The sequence below is a fragment of the Balearica regulorum genome, chromosome 1 (genome assembly GCF_011004875.1).
Source record: "Balearica regulorum gibbericeps isolate bBalReg1 chromosome 1, bBalReg1.pri, whole genome shotgun sequence".
Classification (NCBI taxonomy): Eukaryota; Metazoa; Chordata; class Aves; order Gruiformes; family Gruidae; genus Balearica; species Balearica regulorum.
The window spans coordinates 91903035-91929532 of NC_046184.1; the positions used below are offsets into that span (position 1 = coordinate 91903035).

The window sequence follows — 26498 nt, forward strand, 5'->3', positions numbered from 1 at the left end:
CCATGCCTCTTCGTATAGAGGCTCTTGTCCTGTTGGCTTACTCCAGCCTACAGGCTTGTAACAAAGGGGCAAAGAAAGCCTGCTTGAACATAGCTACCTCTGGCTGAAAGAATGGGATTTTGTTTTACTCTTGCCAGAAGAAAACATAGTGTTTCAATATAAGTCTCTGACACCCTTAAAAAAAAAAAAAAAAAAAAAAAAGGATGAAAGGCTTGCTTACATGACTAATGTTATCCACAGCCCCAGTTTCCTTGACGTGACAATACCCAATTCCCAGGTGGTCAGTGACCAGGGGGTTATGCCAATACCCATGTAGGAGAGCAGCAGATCAGCTCTGAAGCATGTGTGGCAGGTAAGCAATATGTTCTTTTGCAAAGTATAGGTGCACCAACTAGTAAAAGTCAGAAACCCTTGCTGGCCTTGCAGGGGCAATAGCCCGGTGTAACTCAGCTTACCTTTGAATGCACTTCAGAAGCATCTCCAGTGCTGTGAGGCAGGAACATGAGGGATAAGACTACGAGCTGGCTATATAAGCTAAGAAACACACACATGTACACACACACCCCACAAGCAAGGATGGAGCCCTCCCCTGGGCCTGACTTTGCTTTTCCTTTTGGTAGGAAGCAGAACTCCTCTGAGCACAAATAAGGAAAAAGGAGGCATCCTCCCTCTTTGATGTCCCCACTCCTCCTGCACATCCAGGAAAATAAAGTGGGTCACTCTACTTGCAGACTGGCATGCTTTGGGTCTTCGAAGGCCAGTGTATCTTTTTACAGATGTAGATTTTTATTTTATTTTATTTTTTTTTACAAACCAGTCCAGTAGAAGTCCTTGCCTTTTTTCCAGGTCATGTGCAAATGTGTCAGAGCTGAAGGTCAGGCAATGTGAAAGGACAAAAAAGCCATTTGGTCACGGGTAATGTGTTCTCACTGCACTTGTAGACCAAACCCTTTCGGCAAAGGCAACGATCAGAGCAGGATGTTATCCTTACTTCAGCATATATGTTACCCTATCTCTCCCCCCCATAAACCCTGGCCTGATAGAAATTCTCTCACACCACTGTTAGCTCTGCTAAAAGAGGTAAAATTTTATTCCAGCACCTTCAGATTCAAAGGGTTAGAAGAAAGGTCCCAAAAAAGACTATGCTGCCCCTCCATATCTGAAATGGCAGGTGGGATGAGTGTGTCCACATAAAAAGTCTGGCCAGAGGATGAAGTGTGGGTTGTACGGGGCTGCTCTCCAACACTTGGCTGCTTCTTGGTCACACAGGCACACCATTTTTTCACATCGGTCTGTCAGGTTATCTGCAAAAGAAAATGTGAGCGGAAGATGAGAGATTCTGTATCAGAAAAATGCAAGAAACAGTTACAGGAGGAATAATTCCCTAATAAAGCAATTCTTAGGGAATTCTGTGGGAGCAGGAAGAGAGAAGGACCAACATGTCGTGCTGTGTGTGGATCTGACTCTCCTCTGTCCTGTCTCTGTCAACAGGTCTGACCTTAACTGTGACCAAGAGCATCAGAAAGTAGCAGCTGAACGTAAATTGACAATACTTATAAAAATTTGCCCAGCACAGACTGCTCCCTGCTTCTAGAGCTGTGTGAACAATGGGGATTTAGTTCAGCGGCCAAAGCTAAAAATGAAAATTATTTTAGCTTAGCCTGAGACAAAAATATTCCATCTTCCCTCAGTCAGTCAACTTCCCTTTTAATTCCTCCCTCTGCAAATCAGGCTGATTAAAAAAAAAGAAAAAAAAAAGAAAAAAATACAAAAAAAAGACGCTGCTTTGAAAGCAGGAGTCTCCCAGAGGGACATTTGGAAACCTGAGGGGATAGAAGCACCCACCAGGCATCCTTCACTCGTGCTCCATGAATTGCTCTTACCTCTCTCTGATGACAGCAGACGAGCCAAGAAATTCTGCAGCAGAGTCATGTACCTAATTTTTATGAGTCAGCAGCTAACGAAGCTGATCAACGAAGCCTTTTCTATATCGCCGATATTTATTGAATGGAATTTGCCTACATATAATGGAATATCTGAACTGAAAAATATGGTTTTGCCCATTTTTTTCATTCCAGAAGCAAAACTGCGTGACGGTGGCAAAAGTTGGGGAAGAGGAGAAGTCCCAGGTAAAATTAGTTTCTATTTAATTTCCCTGAAAAAAACTGTGTTTATGATTCAGTGTCAGGCAACAGGCTTTTATTTCCTCTTTTGCATAGAAAGGACAGCACGAGCAGTTCTGCTTCCAGTGTTTCAGGACATCACTACCCTAGGCCCAGCAAGCATGCCTGGAAATTTAATTCTTCACCCCTTTTGTTTAAATGGGATCAGACATTATACCTTCACACCTCAGTAAAACCTGCTGTGCTGTAGCCTGGGGTAGGAAATTTGCCTTCAAAACACATTTCTATTGTTCCTCCCCATGGGGGATGTCAAGGGAAGTGAAGCCTGCTGAGGGCTTGTGGAGAACAGTTGGTGGATGCTTCTCAGGCCTTGCCTGGACATCAGTTAAGGAATTCATGGTCTTTGTTTAACTAGTACTTGTTAGCTAGGTTGGAGCAACTGCAGCCCAGCACACTCTTATGGGACATACTTTGCACAACTAGGATTGTTCCTTCACAGCATAAAGAAACAGGATTTTTTTCTTTGTCCTATAAAAATAGCTAGCAGAAAATACCATTCAGCTAGGGAAATGTGGGTAAGCGAGAGCCAGCACTCTGTATTTAATAGGTTTTTTGGCCCTTGGAAAAGAGCAACTGCAGATGTGCTTTGCCACATCCTGTATCTGCTGGCAGATTTTCAGCTGCCAGAGAAGCTGAGGATTGCACCAGTTGAATATGGACTTCTGACGAGATAGAAATAGTCTTTTAATATTCAAGCAAGTAGCTCTGATGGTATGGAGACAAGTTTTATTCTCACATGTTTCTTTTCAAACTTTCAAAGTGTTCTACAATGGATTTTACCATCAGGGACTTTTTGGAGACTTAGAAATAGAAGTGACAAATTCTAAGACTCAAGTCATCTGGTATATGTCAAAACAAACTGGTGCGAGGCACTGATGGGCTGTGACTGTGCAATTCAAGACCTTCTTGACTGGGTACCAGCTGTAGAGCTGAGCACAGCCTACATTCGCTGTATGCCTGCGGCACTTGAGAACATTCAGCTCTGCAAGCTTCAAAATCCCCGCTGGAGCCCCACACAAGGGAGAGGTGCAGGCTGGCACCCTATTTAACCTGTCTTACAGCCATGCGTAGCAGCATGGCTCTTCTCTAGCGGTACCTAATGGTAAGTATAGGAGTCAAAAGTCCCGTTGAAGGGATGGCCGCAACAGCCATGGGAAGACCTCCCCTGCAGACCATTGCACAGCTGTGGGAAGGTGACGGTGAGGAGCAGGCAATGCAGGTGGGCAAAGAGCCTCCAGAGAGGCATCTGCATCCCTGCCAAACTGAGATGGCTTGTGGGCTCCATGGACCCCACCCCCAGTCTCCAGCCTGGGGAGGACCCAGGTTACCTGGAACGGGTGGTGCTGGGGCTCCAGCCTTCCTCCCAGCTCTGGCTGGGGACTCTTGGCAAGCCTAGTGATCCAGGCAAGGGATGGGAAGAGAGCTCAGAGGAGAACAGACGTTGCCCAAAGTGGCTTTAAAACCGTCTCAGCATATACAGACCTACCCCTGAGGCCTACAAAGCTCTTAGGTCAGCCTATGAACCTGTGGAGGAGGGAGCAAAATGAACCCAACGTGAGTGATCATTTTCTTACCGCACCGCACGGCGTTCTGCTCGCATGCCCACTCGTACCGCTGTGCCTTGGGGCTGCAGCCTTCCTTCTCTGCCTTGTCATAGCAGCAGTCATGCCTGTGGCAGCACCTGGATAAGAATAAAAGACAGAGTTTGGGCTCAGGCGTCCTGCACGTTTTGCTCAGGGGTGTTTGCACATACTCCGGGAGTGCTCCGCTCATGCACCGCTTACACAGCAATGTTTGCCCCAGCCAGTCAGTAAATCATCTGTTGATGAACCACGAGTCCTGGCATCTCTTTGAAAGCTCACATGGCTCAGGAGCTCATTAATGCCATATTTGCTCCCATGACCACTGTGCTTCTTCCTCTGAGCTTTTGCCCTCAGAAAGGCAGGTGCGGTCAGCACGTGGTAATCCCACTGACTGAAACGGAGCTGAAGCGTTACTATGAGGTGCGTGACAGTGGCTCACCAGCTTAGGTTTAGACCCATCTCAGAATTTGGAGCTGGGATGTTTTTTGCCTTCCTCAGCATCACCAAGCAGCTTCCTCTCTCCAGTTCACCTGGACCTGCCACGCGCTCTTTGGCCCATCCAGTTTCTAAGAGCTGGCTACAAGCTCATCGGCCTCAATGGTGGGATTCATATCAGTTAACTTCAGATCCCTAAATGTAAACATCTCCATCTAAGGCATTGATCTATACTGCCTTTCTGCATGCCTGGGACAAAGTTCATTTTATCACGTCACAGGGAGCTACCATAGGTGAAAAACATTGCATTTGAAAGTGCAATTGCTTTTCATTGACCATAGAGGGGGCTGAGGGTGACTAGCTCAGCTGATGATATCTGTCCTACAGACTAATCGGAGAGATAATTCCCACTACCAATTACTTCAGAATTCATAGAAAACTTTACCCCACTTGAATTTTATTCTGCTAGTTTAGTGGCTGAAAATACAAGAAAAGATTCAGCACTTACTTAGAGAGGTTCTCTGCCAGATAACGAAGGTTGTTTAAGCAAGGATGCGAGGTTGGAGCCAGAGAGGAGTGAGCTCCTGCATTTCCAGAAGCTGTCCCTACAAGATCACTGGGACTCTACAGAAAAACTACCCTACTAATTGGGAAGCATTGAGGCAGGCTGATCTTAGGGGTAAATGAAGAGCAGACAGCTTTTAGAGAAGCTCTTGAGTCCTAGATGTGAATGTCTTCAAGACTTGGAGGAGGCAGCCAAAAGGGAGCATGGCTGTGCTGGCTGCCCAAATCCAGTTGAACACCTTGATGGTTATCTTCAAGACCTGAGGGCACTGTACCTGAAAAGCCAATAGAAGTCTGCTACACACTCTGAGAACCACCATTAAATCCCTCTGGAAAAGTGGAAAAAACCCTGCAAGAAGGATAAAGGTCCCTTGTACAGGAAGTGGGGCTTCTCCAGAGACCTGCCGGGAGCTGCCAGTACCTTACCCGAGAGCTGAGGAACATCACAAACTTCATCACCCTCTGCTGCAGGAGGATTTTGCCCTTCTAGAAATTGGCTTATGGATATGAGGGCTGGTGGGCTGTGTGAGGTCATAAAGACCAGGGAAAAAACCCAACAATTTTTGAAGTGCAAAGATGATCCACCACTGACACAAATTCTAATAAAATGACTGGAACTAGATCAGGTGAAACCTGCGAAAGAGGCAACAGGATCACACCAGTTAGACCAAATTCAGCCTTCAAGTAACCCTTGTGATTACACACAGGCTGAATTTAGTCCAGTGTGCTTTCCCTACTGACTGAGCTCCCGATTTAGTAGTTAAAGTAGCAATTTCATCCCACAGATGAGTCTGCAAACAAAATGTTGGGTTTTTCTCTCAGCTTGCAAAGATGAAACCTGTGTGATGATTACAAACAGACTTCTCACTGCATTGTAAAACCTAGAAATGTAAGTTAGCAGTAGTAGACTAGTATCTGCCTCCATGCCAGGTCCTCAGAGGACTTCAGAATGGGACTAAGCCCTATGTGATACACGTTTCTAGAACTTTTCCCATGAGGAGTTACAGCAATTTCTGTAACTGAGAAGACCTTATTGAGCTCATGGAACTTGTTCTGTTGGACACGATGGCAGTAACAGGCTGTGGGGTCAGATCTTTGCTGGCCCAGTAACACCTCACTTCTGGGCTTGTCCTGAAGAGGTTAGAAGTGAAAGGCCAAAGGAGAGAAGAATTCACAGCTCTGTGGAAAGTGTGAAAGTTTTACCTTTCTCCAACGTATGAGTCTCTGTGCAATGTGCCATATGGGCATGGATTACGGCACTGAGCAACAACTGGGGCACGTGTCATCTGGAGGAGATGCTGTAGCCCAGGTCACCCTGGCTAACATACCTGAAGCTGCAGTACAGCCTCATCCATCCGCAAGGAGGCAGATGGCAGAGCAGGCACATCATGGGTGTCTCCTGTATGGGACACAGAGCACAAGGGGCCACGGTGGAGAGCCAGGAACCAGGCTGAGCTGAGGTGGAGTGCCAGCTGTAGAAATCACAGGGATTGTGAGGTCTGAAGAGTGAGTCAGTAGTCAAATCAGTAAAGTTGGCGTCAGTGATGGAGGACTGTGGGGAGGAGGTGCAACACAAAGGTAGACGGGCAAAGGGAGGAGTTAGGAACCTGTGGGCCAAGGCAATGAAATTGATCTTGGAAAAACAGAGGGAACGAACAGAAAAAGAGGTAGGTGAAAAGTGAGAAAATATCTTGGAAGGTGCAATAGATGGTCTGTGAATTAGGCAAGGACAACCAAAAGCACAATAGAGAGGTATGTTAGCTAGCTGTGAGAACTTGCTGCTCCTTAACTGGCTTGGCAAAATCTGAGGGATTGCAGAAATTCTTCAGGACTACAGAATTTGAGGCACAATTCTACTTCCACTTACACCATCTCCTCCTGATGAAACCCATAACTGCAGTGGGGTGACACGTAGCTTACACCAACACAAAGCAAGAAGACTTTGGCTCTAATTTTACAAACATCTTTTCCAGATGCTCTGAAAGAACTGCCAGGCAATGAAGAGTGAGGAAACCTACCATTGTCCTTTGCCACCTTTGATGGTCATGTCCTGTCTGGAAATGTCTTTTCCTGCACCTGGGTCAGACCGTGGCGTTAAGCTTTTAATAATCTGTTAACGCTTGGTTAGACCATCGCAGAGTCAGCCAACGCTATGGCAGAGCACTGGTTAACAGGTATGGAAAACAAACACAACCATGTCATCTAGTTAGTAAGAAGCCTATTCATCACGTCTGGGCTACGACACAGCCCTAATGGCCACAGACAGCTCCGGCTGGCCCACAGGAATCGTCTGGCCAGACCCCTGCCGCTGAGCAAATGCCATTAAGGTAAGAATTTGTCACGTTGTGTTTGTCATCTTAACAGCACAGCCACCACTGTGTGTCCTTTTGTTTTGCTTTAACTCAGCAAGCGAGGGGAAATCTTACTCCCCGCTACGAGTTTGCCAGGACTTAGATGAGGCATATATGCCACCCTGCCTTTCACAGAATTCGGTGTTTTCAGGGAGATGCTGAGCACCTTCAGGTCCTGCTTTACAAAATGGGCGCTGCAGCAATCCGGGGGAACAGAAAGGGGAGGGAGAAACAAATCTATTAACTTTATGTGGAAGAGATGCCATTATGTCTTGAAGTGAGGGGACTGTGAGGGTGGAACAAAAGGGAAAAGGTAATTACTGACAATGCCACATCAAAGTCAGTGTGTGAAATAAACCTTATAAAAGGATTACCCACTCCACGGCTTTTTTTCTCTTTTCCCATAAAAGAGAGGTGCTTAGAAGCACTCCAGCCCTGTCTAGACAGATTGGCTGAATTACTCACAAGAAAATTACTGCTTTTGTAGGGGTCTCAGTAACAAACCTGGAAGTGTCGAGGGGGTGAGTCATTTCAAACAGCGTTTGTCACTCAAGGCCAGTAGTTCTGCCACTCTGCTTCTTTCTTTTTAAGAATGGCAAATATGGAAAATAATGTGATCACTTTGATGGGCATGGGGTACTCAACCCCTCTGATTTTTGCAGTAGTTCTCAGTAACAGGTATCAGAAGATTCCTTTAGGAAACATAAAATTGAAAATTTTAGGGCTGAATCTAGTAGGGGCATTGCCAATTCTTCCTAGCTAAGAACCTAACTAAATGTTTCTGGGTGTGGTTTTGGGTTTTGGGTTTTTTTCAGCCAAGCATTGCAGCTAAGGAGTAATAATGAATGCACTTAAAGGATCGAGCTTCCTTTTTACAAACTCTCTGGTATTTTCAGGCACTTCCAGTTGCAGAGTCTCTCATTTTCTGCTGTTAGGAGAAAATCCACATCCCATGGAAATCAAACAGCAGCAGAAACACCGGCTGACAAACACGTGGCCATATTTTACTTTCTCTCTGACTGTTTTGCAGAATGCTCACCACTCGCATCTCCCAGAGTCACCTAAACATGGGGGTCAGCCAATGCCTATGGAAAACAGCTTTTAGGTCACTCTGCTCAGCCCTTCGGGAAAAGAAGTACTCCAAGTTAGTCAAGTAGTGTTTTACTTTAAAGACCTGATTAAGAGAGTTGGTAAAGGGCTAACAAAAATAATAAATACATTTATGGACACTGCTGTACGCGGTGATTAGCAGGTCAAGAGGTATTACTGAAAATTAAAAGAAATCCCTACACCTGAAAGCTGTGGCACTTTGTAGGCATTTACTCATTATTTGTAAGTCTTGTATTGACTGTTTCGTGGATGACATGTTTCATAGGTACAAACCAGGGTTGTGAAGAGGGGGCTTTGAGAGTGAAACATCGCACTGCATTAATAAAGACATCTCCACTAGTGTTAGGGGACACTTGCTCTTTTATGCCCGCAAAGGAGTTGGCCTTTAACCTTGGCATCTTTTCTTCCTTTTTTCCTCTTTTTCTATCCTGCCAATTCAGCAAAAGTTTGGTTTTGTAGCAATGCAAAATGTCTCCAATGGCTGGATATTCTGAAAAGCTCTGTTTCACTCCCAGTGAGCTGCACGCTGCCTTCACTCCTGCTAAAACTTGCTTATTGGTAGCACCTGGCCTGTTGACTGTAGATAAACAGGTAGACTTGTGTGCTCTGTCTTTGAGGTTTAAAACCAGACAAGTCTTCAAATAGGCTCAGAGCATGCAAGAGTCCATCATGCTCAAGATTTACATGTATGCTAATTGCAAAGTACAAGAAAGAAACCTTTGATTGCAAGCCCTCCTAGACTAATTGCTTTTAGCCTCAAGAATAACAAGCACAGCATCTTCCCTACTGACAAAGAAAAGGGGAAATAACACCATGCTCTTCCCTGTGGTTCTTCCTTGACTCAGTGTGAACTAGCAGGCAACGAAGGCAACAGGTTTGATTACTCCTTGCAATGATCGGGATTTCTTCCAGAGGATAAATGGTGATGTTCCCGTCACAGCCATTTTCAGGACCTGGGTGAAAGAACTCCCCAAATACCTCGGTTACTCCCCCTTTTTTCCAGGTAGGTCTTGCTCTCTATGAATAAATCTGCAGCTATTTCATGAAATCATACCCTGGTTCCTCCTTTGCCCTCCACCCCAACAGAGTACCAGAGTTCCAAGAGCTCTGCTTTCACCCAGAAGGTGGTTAAACCCTCATTCAAACCTCAGTCGACACGTGGATCCTCACTCACAATTCCCCAGTGCTGTTCACAGATACTAATTTCCCCCTCCACGAGGCAGTAACGAGTCCAGGGAGTCACAGGAGTACGAACAGGGAAGAGTGGGAAGATCTGCACCGCTTCTGGACACGTTATTGAGGTTCTTCTTACCAGTCTGTTTTATCTTTAGGCCAGCCTTGTCCTCCCAGCCCACAGTAGCATCCATAGCCAATGTACGCCAAGGGAGACCGTCCCGTGCCACACGATATAGCTCCGGCCAATTCGATGATTCCTCGGGTGTGCAGTGAGTGGGATTTTCCCAGAGCACCTTTCCAAACTGCAAAGACAGGACATGGCTTCACACAGGGTTTAAACACACCTGACAGTGATTTTTCTTAAAGTCCTTAAAGGGGGATTATTTTTTGTTTGTTTGTTTTGACTGGTTCGTTAGGTGCAGCCTTGACAATCTAATTAACCATGACATTCGCCCTGCAAAGGGGACTTTGCGGGGGCCTTACCTGGGGGCTGGGCTATCCAGGAGGTGGATGCAGAAATACCCAAGCAGAGTAGTTCTGCAGAGGGAGCTCAGTTCAAGCAAGACTTAGCGGCTCTGGTGCGCTGGTGTGGGACAGCAGCTGTATGACATCTGGGAGCAGCGTGCCCAAAGTTTTGCACATCATGGATCCTGAGCTGTTAAGCTTTGTAGGGCCTCTGCCAGCACCATGCAGATCCAGCTGGGCTTCACTGCACCCTGGAGCTCCCAAACCTGGGAAAGCTTACTAGCTACATTCTGGTCCCAGGTAGGATGGGAAGCAGCAGAGGACAAGCACACAACCAGACCTAACCTGGGCTCTATGGAAAAAATATGAAGTTTCTATGTTACCCAAAATGTCTAATACTATGCAAGTTTCCCTTACTATTCAAGATATTTTAACCCATTCTTCAGATGGCAAAAAGCTAACAGTACTATTACTTTGCTTACAGGGATAGCTACAAGTGCCCGAGCCCAGAAGGTGTACTTTGTCAAGGATAGAGTACGTACGTCAGCCAAAATCTACATATATCGGCTTTCTTTTGAGCGTTTGGAAGCGCTGGCAACACTTACATCCGCTTCTGTTATTATGTGCCATTTAAGTCACAACATCAGGTTGGCTGCATTAATTTGGAAAAATAGGAAAAGGAGCTCTGTGTCAGCTGAAGTGTGCGGGTGGCCACCCAAACTGGTCTGGAGTTTTTTTGAGTTGCAAGTCTGTCAAACAGTGTTGTGATTGCACATGTTCATTTGCAAGTTCTTTAGAAACCACAGACTCTACCTTGCAGTAACTGTTACAGAAACCAAGAGTACCCTGCCCCTAATATTCAAACCACTGTGATGCTCGGCTGCAACCTTTGATGCTTATCATGTTAATGACAGCAACTGATGGGAGTATTTATGGCCTGGGTTTACTGTGAGGGACCAAGCGTGCTTTGCACAGCTCTGTGGCGCGTGGCAAAGCTACTCACCAGTAGCATCAAACCCCTCAGACTGACTGCCTAACCCGTTTGCTTGTCCCACCCGTGCACAGCTGCTCTGAGAAGAAAAACCTGCCTGAACAGGGGGACTCGGCAGCAGGCTCGGGTGGAGAGGGGACGTGGTGCCTGGGAGCTGGGAACCCACCACCGAAGTTGCTTTGCCACCTGCCCCTGGCTACTGCAGCACGCTCGACCTCTTCAAACTGCTATGCAAACGTGGACTAATTAATCCCCTAAACCACCCGAGGACTCAATACTATTATTAAAACAGTTGCTTTCCTTTTAAAACCTTGCCTCTACTCCCTTTGCTTGGGCCTCTCCCCACACCTCCTGGGCTGGCTCACCCTCCCAGCCCCATCCGAACCCCCATGGAGGACAGGGCAGGGCTTTGCTCCGTCCCTGCAGCCCCAGCCCCGAGCAGGAACAAGCGCTTCCCTCCACCATTTTCACCCCTGCGATCGGCGCCTCGGGCAGTCCCAGCGCGGGGTTTTGCACAGCCTCCTTACGCTTCCCGGGGCATTCCTTGAGGATTAAATGCACATTCCTGAAAAAATAACCGCGCCGCTCACCTAAACACTGCTTGAGTGTTCAGGTTGCGTGCTAAAAACACACTACGAGGTTGTTATTCGAGCCTAAAGAGGTGACCTATTTCCCTTGTCTAAACAGCGGGAGGTCCGGAGTTAGAAGCCGGCTCAGCTCTCAGACACCCCAGGGGAAATCACAAGCAGTGAGCTGCTCTGGATTTTGGGTTAAAATCCATGCTTTTTCAACCTGTTGCAGTTTGCAGATCCTGAAAATGTTCGAATGGAGACAAAAACTTCTCTGTAGGCATTCAGGCCTCCTGATGAGCAGCTTGCATATTTTTTTTTTAGCTGTCTTTTGCTGACGTCTTAAGCCAGGTCCACTGGACTTGGTCTATTGGCTGCTGGCTGAAAACAGCCAAAGCTGGTGTAAGGTAACTGCACCTCACTCAGAAGAAGAAAGGCCATTTTTCTTTTGGGGATATCTCTGAGGATCAAGGAACTGTAATTGCAGTGCAGAGCTGCTCGTGAAAGTGGAGAGAAAGCCGCAAAGGGAATTGAGTCCAAAAGATGGTGCTTAGGGCTGCGTTCTCTGCAAGAGCTTGAAGTAACGTGGGCATCCAGGCAGCCTCTGATGTTCCTGTTTTGTTCTTTGAAAGCTGGCTGGGTTTTGAGCTGACGGCAGGTTGCTGCAGCTGAGAGGTCAGCCCCAGCAAAGTACGTTTCAATATCCAAGTGCATGGCTAATAACTTGACCAAGAACTGAAATTGCTTTTTCCATGCTGGGCAGCCAAGCCAACACAGCTGGGACAGCCTTGAAAAAGTCCGAGTCTCCACAGCAGCCTGAATTTAGCCACATCTCCCATTAGGAGCACATCCAATCATTAGTTATACTACTAACAGGCACCTTAGCAGAGAAAATACCTGCAGGGAGGTGAGAGGAGGTGGATCTGACAACTTACACTTTCTATTTCCTGCTTAAACAGGCAGCCTTTGCTGTAGATTAAGGCAGGGGTTTGTTTTTTTATTTTAAAACTACTGCAGGTATAACCTCAGACCCGCCAGTTTAGTGTCGTGTTGCCTCTGTGTGTACGGGCTTTGTGTTAGCAGACATTTATGGCTTTTTTAAACAGGCTTTTTAGAAATTATTTTAAATTCAGATCAATTGAAAACCGCTTACTCCACGGTCACTGATAGAAAAAGAGGATTTTTCTACGAAGAAACACAGACGCCAACAACTTTGTAGCAGAAAACTATCCAAGAAGAAAATGACCCATATTTATACAGCCCCAGCTACGTAAACAACCAGGGAAGCGAAGCGGGCAGGCAGCTCACTTATGCAGTCCCTTGCTATAAAGTCAAAAAAAGGCAAGCAGCACTTCTTTTTTTCTCAGTTAGCCAAACGACACTGAGGTCCCTGCTGTGGAGCAGGCAAAGGTGAGGGCTGTCCTGGGACGGGGAGGAAGGCACGGGGAGGGAGAGGGACGCAGAGGTGGTACTCACCTGGCTGGAGCAGCATCAGCACCAGCAGCAGGCGGGAGCCCATGGGCAGATCGCTCCCGTACGCCGGGGTTCAGCCGCTGGGACTCCCCGCAGCGCCTCGCCGCGCTGCCAAGTGAGCCGAGGTGTGGGTGTGCTTAACAATCCTCCCGGGCCGCTGCTCCTGGTTTTATATATACATGGCTCCGCGCCCGTCTGAAGTGAAACACCCTCTTTCTGCGATGTCCCCGAGTCCCAGCCCGGGTCCAGTCCGTCCCCACAGCAGGCTTCTTGCTGCCCCGGGGAGAGGGCAAGGGCTGGCTCTGTTTGCCTGGCATCACCTTTGGGAGGGAGGGGCTGCTCGAAGGGCATTAGGCTGGCGGTCCCTGGGACAGCCCCAGACACCCAGGCACTAAGCCGGGCTCCTTCTTTAAGCTGTTTGCTTACAGACCCTGGTTAACCTCTGAGTAGCTGCGGAAAAGGGAAGCCTGCAACCGGGCTTTCTGCGGCTTTGGCTCGCTGCTGTGGTGTCCCCCTGGCAAGGATTTTCTCTTTTTATAGATCACTCTTTCCAGGGTAATTTTTTTTTTTTAAATTATTTTATTTTAAGACTGATTATTTTTCATGTTTAAAAAAGAAGAGACAAAACTATAAACACTCAACAGAAAGAATACTGTTAGGTGCGAGTATCTAATTATAAACTGACCAACAGAGCTAATTCTGCGCCACTCCCGAAGGGAAAAAAAACCACAAAAAACCTCTCGGCCTGGTGCTGCACCTGACCGAGACCAATAGATTCCTTGAAGACTCGTCAGTATGTGGGTCCCAGCCATGGCAACAGACCAGCAGGTTGGGGACAGTGCCCTGGGGCCAGCGGTGCTCTGGTCACACCGGGCAGCCGGATCGGCAGGGTGGGCTCCCTGTCACGCAGCCTCCGGTTGTGCGGGGCAGCAGGCAACGCGAGCGAGAGGGACGGCCATGATTGTTTTGCCTTTGGGGTTGAAAACAGCTTCACCCAGCCCTCTGGGGTTTTAAAATTCCTGCCTCGCTTGGTACAGCAGCCATCTGCCTTGTCGGGGTGTAAGCATCTGCCCCTTCCCCAGCGTGGGCGTGATGGGCAGGGCTGGCTGCTCTGCTGGGAGAGGGAGAGGAGGGGATGAAGGCTGCTTGCCCCTTCCCCTGCACAGTCCGGGCCCTTAACAGCAGCACCCCTTGCCTGAGTTCCCCGTGGTAAAGCTGTGCCTCCCTTCTTAATGGTGTGGTTTTAAATATTTACTTGCTAAATATTGGTACTTGAATCAAAGGTCAGCAGCAAGTCATTTACGGGGCTGCCTTCCGCTGAGACCAGCCCCGCCGCAGGAGCTGCCACTCTTCGCTGAGCAAGTTTTCAAGATGGAGTATGTATTGGGTGCCTTTGATACAGGGCAAACGAGACGGCAGAATTGGGTAAACCTCATGACAACCGCGAGCCCGAAATTCCCTGCCTGCCACCGCTGCCATGAGGGGCCATGTGCGAGGAGGAGGGCGATGTGGGCACACCGCTCCCACGTGCTCCCACCAGCCGCTCCGTGCCCTGGCTCCTCTGCAACGTCGGAGGGGCCCTGGAGGAGCTGCACGGCTTACACCTCCTCCCTCGGAAACCCCCTTCAGTAATTATACATTTACTCAAGTAATAATGCCAAATCTTATGTATGTGAGCTGTTGCTGGCTAATATTTAACCTTAAGAGTATAAATGACATAAGAATATCAGTTTGCAGAAGGAGGATGCCAGAGGATGGGTGTATTTGAAGGCTCTGCGAATGCAAGTCCTCAAAATGGGAAGTGCAAAGAAGGAGGCAGGCTTTCAGACACCACCTGGGGCTGAACAAGACACCCTGTTAGAGCAAGCTCCATCCCTGAGAGATACCTGGCGGGGACCAAGGGGGAGTTGTGAGGAACCTCTGCAGATGCTTTATGGGATCCCCGGGGTCCCAGGGAAGTCCCTTCAAGTGCCCAGAGTGTCTGCTCTATAGCTTGGATTTATCAGTCTCATTTGGGTTTGAAAACCTACATTTAATCTTGTCCTTTCAAAGCCTTCCTGAATTACAAACCTGACCAAAGAAGGCATTATAAATTGTCAGACCACAGTTTAATTCTATTCCTCCTGTTCTCACAGTCCCCTACAGCCCAAATAATAGGTGAGGTTTCTGTCCCCAGTTCAGCAATAAATACAAAATAAAGAAATACAGGCTTTGACAGCCAAATGTATCTGCAATGTTGGAAGAAGACTTCTGCAGGGTATTAGGGAGGGATTCCTAAATTCAAACTTAAAATGGAAAGCAGAATCGACGTATTGTTTCCTTGTGATGTGTTCACACTGCTGACTGGTCAAGTTTGTTATTTATCTGTGCAATTACTGATTACTGTTGCCTAAGTTAATCAGCACATTTATTAAATAGTATTAAGTGCTAATCATGGTCTTACCCTGTTATAGCAAGTGCACCGGGATCACGAAGGCATTTTTATTACTGTTTAGGGAAACAGAATTAATTCCCCACTCTCACTCCTTCACTTGCATTTTGCATGTTACCTGCTTGGGCTCCACTTCTCACTAGTAGCGAGAGGCAGCAGATGAGGGTGCTGGGTATCGTCTCAGCAAAATGAGCTAGACAGACTACCCCCTCTCCAAAACCGCACACAGAATAAACTTACTTCGAGCCTCGGGTCACTTGCATGGGGCAATCAAGCCGTACTGTTGGAGGGCTGCTTCTTCTGATGAACTGGCTCTGTTGCTGAGTTCCCTTGGTTTGCACCACCAAAGCAGGTGGCCCTCAGGGATGATACTACCTTGTGCTCTTGGCCTTCTTGTTATTGAAAGACACTATTAAGGAAAATTCTTCAGCTGAAGGGGAGAAGAATTTATATGATCTACACAGTTTTTAATGACTGGGATCAAGTGCACCCTCAGCAAGTTTGCTGATGACACCAAGCTGTGTGGTGTGGTCGACACGCTGGAGGGAAGGGATGCCATCCAGAGGGACCTTGACAGGCTGGAGAGGTGGGCCCGTGCGAACTGCATGAAGTTCAACAAGGCCAAGTGCAAGGTCCTGCACGTGGGTCGGCACAATCCCAAGCACGACTACAGGCTGGGTGAGGAATGGATTGAGAGCAGCCCTGAGGAGAAGGACTTGGGGGTATTGATTGATGAGAAGCTCAACATGAGCCGGCAGTGTGCGCTTGCAGCCCAGAAAGCCAACCGTGTCCTGGGCTGTATCAAAAGAGGTGTGACCAGCAGGTCGAGGGAGGTGATCCTGCCCCTCTACTCCGCTCTGGTGAGACCCCACCTGGAGTACTGTGTCCAGCTCTGGTGTCCCCAGTACAGAAGAGACATGGAGCTGTTGGAGCAAGTCCAGAGGAGGGCCATAAAGATGATCGGAGGGCTGGAGCACCTCTCCCGTGAGGACAGGCTGAGAGAGTTAGGGTTGTTCAGCCTGGAGAAAAGGCAGCTCCGGGGAGATCTAATTGTGGCTTCCCAGTACCTGAAGGGGCCTACAGGAAAGCTGGTGAGGGACTGTTTATCAGGGAGTGTAGTGACAGGACAAGGGGTAATGGGTTTAAGCTGAAGGAGGGTTGATTTAGATTAGATGTTAGAAAGAAATTCTTTACTGTGAGGGTGGTGAGGCACTGGAACAGGTTGCCCAGAGAGGTTGTGGAGGCCCCATCCCTGGAAGTGTTTAAGACCGGGTTGGATGAGGCTTTGGGCAACATGGTCTAGTGGAGGGTGTCCCTGCCCGCAGCCAGGGGGTTGGAACTAGATGGGCTTTAAGGTCCCTTCCAACCCAAACCATTCTATGATTCTATGATTCTATGATTCTATGATTCTATGATTCTATGATTCTATGCTTTGGTGATGATACAGCCTTGTTAAACTCTGATGAGGAAAGACAAGATTATTATTATTTCCATTTTATAACTCAGCCCCAAAAGAAAAGGGTTTTTAAGTGGCTCCTGGTTTGAGGGTGTCCAGTATGTCTCTCCTTGAGCTTCACTGTTGCTGTGTTGCTTCATCTTGATGGTGGCATTTCTGAATAGTGAAACCAGATGGCTCCAGCCTGCAGTGCCTGCGCACACACACACACACGTATGTATCTCTCAGGTGATCAAGAAGTGAGGCCACCTCTCTCAGGCTTTTGCTGTGGCAGTTTTCTCCCAGCATGGTCTCAGAAGGTGGTGTCCTCCTGAGCTGACTGTGGGGGAACTTCCCCTCAGAAGTCATTTCTACATGAAATGTGCCCCTTTTGCACACTTGCTTGCACTCCTCCCATGAAGGAGTGGACCTCATGGTCTACATGTACAATGCTGCAGGGAGGCAGGCAGGCAGAGCTGACACGAGTCCTGTGCTTGGGACAAAGGAAATGATGGATAGTTGAAGCCGGGGGGTGATGTGAGATGCTAAGGGAGCAGTAGCTTCTTCTTTATTAGCATTGCTGGATGTCGGGCAAACATATTGCTGGCCACGTGCTAGGGAAGATGAAGACCTACACCTCCCCAGCAGCCTCCTTTCCCTCCTCACGGCTGCCTCCGGCCCTCATGAGGATCTGTACCCCTCAAGCTTCGTTCACAACACACGAAACCCAGAGCTGCACCCCTTCACATATCCTTGCCCCAAGGCACGGGGAGAGGAGACACAACCCGTGGAAGGGAGATGGGGTGCAGGTGTCCCCTCATTGTCCTCCTGCTCTCTCATTAGGTCGAGAGAGGTGGTGAGGGAGTGCAGTCACGGCAGGGGGGACTGGCCCGGCTGCCTCGTTCTCTCGTCACTGGAAACGTCAAGGCTTTTCTGACTTTAACAGTCGTCTTATCCCAGGTGTTAGTGACACTATTTATTATGCACTACAGAAGTATCCATTTCCTAGTCTGGTCTGCCTGTAAGCCCTCTCTTGCTGCAGAGCCAGCAGTCGTTCTGTGGCCTGCAGGACAGACTCCTGTGTCCTCCAGAAACCATCAGGCTTCGGTGGACATCACATAACCTAGTGCACCTGTCAGGGCAATGGGGCCATGACCACAAAAAGGTTTTCAAGACTGCAATATCCCTTGGCCACAGGTAGCCAGGACATGAGAAACGCCGTATGCCTTGGCAATGCGGAGCGTGCTCCCATCACCGTGGCGGGCATTGCCATCGGTACAAACCAGGGAGAAGAGCATCTCCTTGGAGCCACCTTGAGCAAGCGATTGACTGCCTATAGCAATGCAAAGGGATGGGTGAAAACAGGCGTATCTTATCAGCTGAGCACCCTTAGACAGTTGGCTCTTGTTCTAAAGCCCTGGTGACATTTCCCACTTAAAAGAGAGGATATGTTACCAGAATTAAAGTACACCTAAAACAGGAACAGGCTGAATAAAGGAGTCTTATTTAAATACCGACACCACCTCAGGCTGTTGAGTTTATGGGATCCACCAAGAGATTGGGCTGCTTCATCTGATAGGAGGCCCAGGGAACACACACACACAGAGGTGAACATACACTCTGATATCCAAGACAAGTTCCTGAAATGCCTATGAGCTCCGTGAAAAGGAATGGCTAACATAAATGTCTGTGTCCATTTAACAGGAATCCCTGTCAGAGACAAAGCTGGAAGACCCAAGATACCAGTTCATGCCAATGACACCAAGATTCATGGTACCCATCCAGACTCTTTATATTTTATATTATAAAATATAAAATACTTGTTTTGACATGTCAATGTTTTGAAGTCTGTTTTTTAAATTCATGGGCAGTCCTCAACAGAGCAAAATTAAATTTTTCTTTTCTGGTTGTAAAGATAATGTAAACAGAGGAGTGTTCATAGCTCCTCCTGGGAGACAGAGAAAGGGATGGCCTGGGTGGGGAAGGCATAATAGAGGTCAGGAGCATGTAAAATTCTTATTCCACTTTCGCAAGTACATTTCAACCCTGACAACTTGTGACCACCATCCTCGCTCAGCTCTGCCAGTATATTCCAGTGCTGCCTATCTACGTAGTCTGCTGTGTGCTGTCATCTCTTCCAAATGCTGTCTGCTGTAGCTTCTCATTTCCCCATTGTTCAAGCTTCATTTTCCTTTTCTTCCAATTGCTAACAGTTTTTGTGCTTCCGAACTTGCCATCTCACACCTCTCCCACCTTTTGTCCCAACCTACCATTTTCACCTACAATATTGTAAATAGCTTGAAGGCTCACGCTGATACTGTCTCAAGCCTCAGGTACTAACAGAGACAGAAAAGTGCTCTTTTATTGAAGGCCTCCATTCATAGCAGCAGTTGGTCCTGTTTAGTTCATGGAGCACTTGGGAGCTCTGATTCTTCCACTTTTAAGAGGATGGGCAATTAAAAACTTCCTGAAGAAAAGATAATATATGTTACACTACCTCTGCTCCATTATCCAGATTGCTTTATTAGGATGCATCCAGTGTACAGACTAGTGCCTTCTGTGTTTGATACCTGAATATATAAAAAGAAAGTAAATAATGGGCTAAATTTTAGGTGATGTTGCTACTCCTACAGCAAATGTGAAATCAAGCATTCCCTGAAGGTACTACTATAAAGATTCACAATCTGCTTTCCTGTAGACCTGCTGAAGGCTGGCCATGAGCTCACGGTTACTGCTGTAGATTTATTAGGAGAGGCACTGGAGAACAGGAGTTTAGCTGCTTTCTTTTCTTGACATCAACCAGCACTGCCTATGGCAAGTTTTTAAGCTTTCCTGGAATCCCCCTGCTGTCAGTCAGGCCAGGGTTTTGTTAAGCCCTCCCCAGAGACATACGATTAAGCTTATATTTCTTAAAGTACTCTATTGGGAAACTCTTCTTTATTATTTCCCCAATCACAATCTGAATGATCAAGCCCAAGTTCAAATACTATAATTTACACAGCTGATATCATTTCACAGGCCCTTCAAAAACCTCTTTCTTTCTATGCGTGCACACGCCCCTGCACCAACACTCATATTTGCCACCACTGTCTTGTTTTTGTTTCATGACACGTCACCACTGCTGTGGAAATTGTAGTTTTCTGGGGTTTGTACGTGGTATATAAAAAGGTTTAGAAAAAAAAGAAAAGGAAAAAACATCAGGACAGTGAAAAGAGCTCCACCTTTCAGGAGGAAGAGAGGGGACGGCTCTGCAATTTGTTCCACTGTGAAGGCAATGCTCCGAGCTGGTCATTGTGGTCATCTAGTTGGTTTGTGCTTCTTTCCTGCCTGGCCAGCCGCCCGCCGAGGGCATGCTGTGTGCATTACATCTCGTCTTCAGGCTTTGTGCTTGTCGTGGGTAACCGACCACCTCTGCGGTCCCAGGGCCAGCCCTTCTCTCCCTTACGTGGTGAGGATTTACCTGCTCAAAGCCTGCACACCTTTGCGCCCAAGGACAGGTGAGGTGAGCGCTGGGTGCTGCTGTGCTCCGAAGGTTGAAGAGCTTGGTGCCTCGGGCCACCAACAGCCCTCAAGCCCCAGCGAGGAACTGCCAACATGGGAAGCTCCCAGCTCCATAGAGATCTCACCAATTCCCAGTGAAACTGCCTCTTTTATGTTGAGAAAATAATCCCGACGAGGCATTTTGGTTATGATTTCATGTAGTCTTTTGCTTACAAATACAGGAAAATTTCAACCTTTACCTGGCTCTCCTACCTGTTTCTCATACCAGTCTTAGTACTTACAGTAAATTTAAGACCACACTGAAGGACACAGATAGTGTAATTATAATTTGAAGTGCTAATTTATTATTAGAATGTTGTTGGTTGTGACATGGTGGAATAAGATAGCAGACTGTGCCTGCTGAAATGCTTTATCGCTTCATGATTGCCAGTCATTGCTTGAGAGTTTGGGAGTTTACCCAGTTCCCAGCACAGCAAGAAACTGCCTGCAATAAGAATGCTTGTATAGTTAGCAGGAAAAAGATCTGCAATGATAAAGAAGTGGGTAACTTCATGTAGGCTGTTTGGCTTTCTAGGCTGGGTGGCAAAGAGTAGGTCAACTCTGTAGAGCCCTAGTTAAAATGGCTACATTCAATTTCAGTACAATTTCCCCACAGTTAAGCCACTCACCCTTCCCACTTTGCTCCATTGTACATTTGGAAATTGTGTATTTTCATTGTCTCTTTCTGCATCTTGTCCCCACATATGCCGCTGGACATCAAGTCCCTGATCTCTATCATCACAGTCGTATTTGCACAGTAAGCAGCATCCATCTCTGCCTGGAGACACTCTTCTCACCCCCAACAGCTCCGATACGTGTTGCAATCCGCTCCTGAACTCTCTGACACGAGATTTATTGAAGGTTTCAGCGCCTTCGTAAGCGAGGCTGTATTGGACACTCGATCCACAGTGATATTTTGGGACGCATGAGAAGAAGATGAAGCTTTTCTTTTCTCCAGTCAGAAGACCAAGCGTGAACACCAGTAAAGCTCATGCCACTTCTTTGCCTACTCACAGTTTCTTCCTGGCTTCTGCCTGGAAATTGGTTCGCAGGTGGCTCGGTTGATATTTACTCCTACTTCTATTGGACTGAGGACATAGATTCATTTTGTTCTCAAATTCTCCTGTTGGGCAGGCAGCATATCAGAATGCGACAAGAGCTACAGACGCGCGGGCTTTTTGTGGTGACTTTTCCAGACTTGTGTCATAGACCCCGGTGATGAGCAGGTCTGCCATGTATGATGTTGCATTTATTCCTCAAACATTTTAGTTTTGCTTCGTTGGCTCCTTCTAGGAGACACAAGAATCATTCAACCGGTTGTTCTCATACTCATACAATTTTTCATCATAGATGACATTCTAATGTAACAGCTGCTGTGCTCTGAGGGTTCGTATATTCCCTAAATCAGGTCCCCAGGGGCACTCTCAACCCCTCTGACCCGTCACTAGTTTTCTTAACATGGCAAGGGCACATTCTATCCAAATTGCTGATACCCATTTCTGGCACCAAATTGTAAGAATGTTGTGGCTTTTCCCTGAATCAGATCATGTTTCTTTCATCGCATGCATCTGACAATCAACTCTTTAGTGAGTTTTTTTAAAATTGTTTGGGCCTAGGCAAGCATGCATCTTGGCTGAGTTTCCTAGGGCTATCAGAGCTGGTCACTTCAAGACAAGGATTCTGTCTATTTGCTTAATTTCTTCCATTACTTTAGAAATACAGATTTTTTTTATTATTTTTTTTTTCTTCAATGACTACTCCATAAAGCTCTGCTGGAGTGAGCGACACAAGCAGCCTACTTCTTGGATTAACTTATCCAGATGATGTTACTTGTTTTCTTTCCAAAACATTAATTTTTTTTTCATAGCTCTGCTACAGAAAAGCCAAAATCCCAAGCATGCTCTTCCACTAGCACTTGTTTTGTTTGTAGGTCAACTGAGATCATTTGTCACTGGTTCAGTAAGTTCAACTGTAAATAAATACATCTGTCAATCAAAACATAGTTCTCAGTAATCTCTGTATTTTCTGATATTTTAACCTTTATACTTTTCCTTGGTAACGGAGTTTGGCTTTCCCTGGTGGAGTGATAGTTGGGCCACTGTCTAGTTTAAATTTGGCTTGGCACGTTTGCTACCCGCTCTTGCACAGCGCTGAGCACGTTTTCACACATTCAACAACTGCCAAACTGCGTGTTTTCTGTTTGTACAGGAAGCATTTTTGCTGAGGCTACTACAGAATTAATTTTTTGCTTATCTGCACTATATTAATGCCAGATATGATCAAAATCTTGTTTTCTGAGTAAGCACTTTCTTTTAAAAAAAAGGTTTTCCATTTTCTTCTCTGCATACCTTTTCTGGCTACAATTACTCTCCTTGGCTAGTAACAGAACATTTCTGAATTTGCATTTTTTAATTCCTACACGTGGGATTGGGGAGAGGGCATCGAGTCTGAGGTTTTGCGCATCGCTGTAGTTCTGTACTTCTGTGTTTATTTTTCCTTCTACCTTCAGGGCTCCCTTGTGCTATTTGCTGAGGTACCTCTGTACCACCATACAGAGCGTTAACCGGAAGGCTGATGTTCACGGGCTAAGGGCAGGGTGCGCTGCGAAAGAGCAAGGACTGGAAGCGTTCAACTGGCTGGCGCTTTCCCTTCACCAATAACTTTCATAAGCCTTCATAGGACAAAGCCTCATACAAGGTAGTTTGTCAACCTCAATGCACTATGACAACGCACAAAGCAACGTAATCCTAAGAGATCAAATGTTTTTGTGTGGTGATCTCTGGGGAGACATTTCTCCTACTTAGAACCATGTACTAAGATTTTCTTCGCCTCAAAACCAAACAAAAACTCAAAACAAAAACAAACCCCATAAGCTGAAAAACCGCAACACAGTTTCAAAACAAATTCACTATACCACTGACTTGTTTTTGAAACAAAATTAACATCTAACACTAAAGTCTTAAATTTGTGTTTAAAGCTCGTCAATATGTGATTCAGTCATACTCGAGTTGAACTCACAGCATTTCCTTGTAACTTCTGAATATGAGAGCTACTACTTCAGCTTCGTGTACCCACAAAGTACATAAAAGCACCCACCACCGTTGCATTGAGGTGCTAGAAATTCTTTTCAAATTCTATTTCTAGTTGTCTCTCTTCTCTCTGGGTTTAACTGCTCATGAGTTGGATGTACTTACCTCTTCATTAACTTTCTCTTCTTGTTTGTTAAATTTTGTCACTATGAGAAGATTTGTGCAGCGTTCGATAATGTGAGCTGGAAAGAGCTCAAAGAACTCACCTGAGAGAAGCCAGTCGTAGGTGAGGAAGAACTTTACTTAAAAAAAAGACACAGAGAACAAAGGGGAGCTTAAGAAGAGAGCACCTCTGATAAGAAACAATGAATTCAGATAGGGCGGAATCCATTATTAGAAGAAGACTATGACGAGAAACAAGTATTTCCCAGTTGAAAAAGAATGAATTCTGTCTTAGATATCAGTAACAAGGAAGAAATCTGGCTTAACTAACCTCATTTTCAGAGGCAAATTTCAAAGAAGTTTTTGGGGAACCAGCTGACGAGTACTTCTGTGTGAACAAGCTCAAGAAGAACACTATTTCAGAACAGATATTATTCTATTACTAACACGAAACTAATTTATTTCCTGCAAGGTCAGTAGGAATGTCAGCTTTACTATTTGCTGTTCAGACTCATTTTCCAAACCTTGCTTTTGTCAAGTTCTCTGTCACATCTTATTTCTGGTGCTTTCCCCTGATCACTTTCATCTCAGCCTGACTCAGCACAACAAACATCAAAAAGAAATCTCACTGCATATCAAACGTCTGCCCTTATTCTCCTATTTATGACACTTTTTTAACATCACTCCGTACGAATTAATTTATTAATGCCTAAAAGAGAGCAATTCTGAGCTACGAATAATAGGTACGCGTGGTCTCATTTCGCCCCTACAGGAAACGCCGTAAATGGGACAGGAATCTAACGTGAGATGTATTGTGAAGAGTGAATCAGTGAGTGGCCGACTTCCTTCAAATGCTGCACCAAGGTTCAAACCAGTTATATATCAGGGACTGAATTTTACAGACCGGATGTGCATGGCATTGCTCAAGCGTCTGCAGGATTTCAAGGCCAGTCTTTCGTTTGTTCTGAAACCAGGAGGAGCACATCCCGATGCACTTCATTGATCCCTTGCAAAATCACCTAAAGTCCCGATACATGATTACCCCTCATTCATTGTATAACAGTAATACCAATCATTAAATAAAAAAAAAAGATATGATAATGAACTGTAATCTAGACAAAGGACTATTCATAAGCACTCAGATGGCGATGCTTCCTGCAGTGGAGGCACTAACAGTCCCCGTCCTCTATGAGGCCCAGAAACTTGTAAGAATCAGTATTTCAGCAACTCTGGCTTGAACTGACCAATAGATTCTAAAGTTATAAAGCTGAAGGAAGGACAATAATCATAAATGCAAAGACATCATAGTTTCCTCAGGCTTGTCTCACTGAGAAACTAGACTAAATAAGCCCTAAACTAAATACACCTCCAAAATACCATAGATGAAAATTTTAGGAAAGTCCATGTAAGTGACTTTTTGGAACATATCCTGAGCCAGAGTCTCAGGTAAAATAAATAACTGGGTCTCCACCAAATTTCACCACACTCATTTAAGGGTCCACGCTCAATTACTTTTTTTAGTATTTGTATTTCATAAATAATTCTGAGACAGAATAAGCCAAAAAAGTCCCTCAGAAATGGTGTCTCATGGTAACACTCAGTAGATGAGCCCTTGGATAGGGGAATTTTTTTTCCTGAAGATGGCTTGGATGAGAAACATAAGTGTAGGGCTGAAGGGACAAATAATCATCTAGCTCGGGATCAAGCATGCCTAGACCAAGATTTTTTTTTTTTTCTGTCCATTGGCTTAGTTCTCATTTACCACAAACGAAGCTGGTTATCTCTTGTCCTCTCACCAGTGGATGTGGAGAACTATTAGCAAATGTCTGTATCGATTCCTTTTGTAAAAAACATCACTCGCCCCACCCAAAGAGTCCGTCCTTCTACCGAATGGCTCCATTGCTCCCCTATCTTGTAGGTTACAGTTTCTAAACCTGCTAGAGGTGCTGTTCACTCCTCTCAGGATATCCCCAACTATCTACAACTTCAACAAGGATACACAACATCAGCTAAGGCCAAACATGGACAAGTGAAGAAGAACAATTATTTCCTGCATCTTTCATGCATCTCGCAGGTTGCTACATCCCAGAATAGGAAACCAACAGAAAACATTACCTTCTTGAATCTTCATTGTCAGTGACTGACTTTGTTCCATTTATTTCTCTCTGCTTCAAATAACCCTCAGGATTTTCCATCGGGTCAGGGAGCTTGAAATCAATGACATCTTTGGTGAAAATCTGCCTTTTCAGTGAGAAGACAAAGGTGACTCCCATAACGTTTAGAAACCCTAGCAGTTAATCTAAAAATTACTAGCAATAAAGGAAAAACCTCAGCTGGATATAAGATACAGCCCCTGAAAAATGGGGAAAAAAATTCCCCACAAACTGTCTTTACCTATAGACCAGAATCTTTGCATTGTGCATTATGGCACCACAGGGTTTTTCTTTACTGCTCAATCAGTCGATCCCTGTTTCCTTGCTAGCTTGTTGAACACGAACAATGCCCAGATATGAAGAAGCTGTCAGCTCCCTGCTGGCATCTCCTGGGGTGAAGATGACCTGGGGTAGGGAGCGTAACAGAAGCAGACAGCTGGCAGGAACAAGAGCTCCTTTAGCCCAGACTGCACTACATAAATCTTTTACTGCAAATTAAGGTCCGATTTCTCATTCCGTAAACACCGGATGCAGAGAATTTCAACAGAAGCTGAGCACCTGGCAGAGCAGAGCCGAGAGCATCCAGGCCATGTTAAAAAGGGTGCCAGTGCTTTAAAGGCATTCGGGGCCATAGCTGCATGCCCCAACAAATGTTCCAGCGCCTAGCACTTCCAATTAGCTGGCTTTAGGCTTCCAGGCGCACCCAGCTGGGTGTGTAACAGGGATGTGGACAGACTTAAGGTCCCCTGAGTACAGCCCAACACAACTCTGAAGTGAGCAGCTAGTTTCCTTTACCACAACAAACAAACTATGAAAGAGAGAGAACGAAGAGGGGAGGTGGGAGAAGG

At 46.2% G+C, this 26498-nt stretch overlaps 1 protein-coding gene across 1 annotated transcript; it reads right to left on the reverse strand.

Annotated features, from left to right (window-relative positions):
* Positions 1–1077: 1077 nt before the first annotated feature.
* Positions 1078–13036, reverse strand: LOC104642204 (phospholipase A2). The gene is made up of 4 exons (XM_010311107.2): positions 12904–13036; positions 9539–9704; positions 3758–3864; positions 1078–1304 (listed from the first exon to the last, which is right to left on the reverse strand). Exons 1-4 carry the CDS (start codon positions 12944–12946, stop codon positions 1141–1143), a joined length of 480 nt encoding a protein of 159 aa, XP_010309409.2. The 5' UTR covers positions 12947–13036; the 3' UTR covers positions 1078–1140.
* Between the last annotated feature and the right edge of the window lie 13462 nt (positions 13037–26498).

Excerpts from the sequence above, each read along its gene's own strand:
- LOC104642204 (XM_010311107.2), bottom strand. The coding sequence starts at position 12,946 with ATGGGCTCCCGCCTGCTGCTGGTGCTGATGCTGCTCCAGCCAG. Across the intron at positions 3,865-9,538 it reads CCTAAAGATAAAACAGACTG|GTGCTGCCACAGGCATGACT; the intron begins GTAAGAAGAACC and ends ATTCTTATCCAG. Across the intron at positions 1,305-3,757 it reads GCAGAACGCCGTGCGGTGCG|ATAACCTGACAGACCGATGT; the intron begins GTAAGAAAATGA and ends TTTCTTTTGCAG.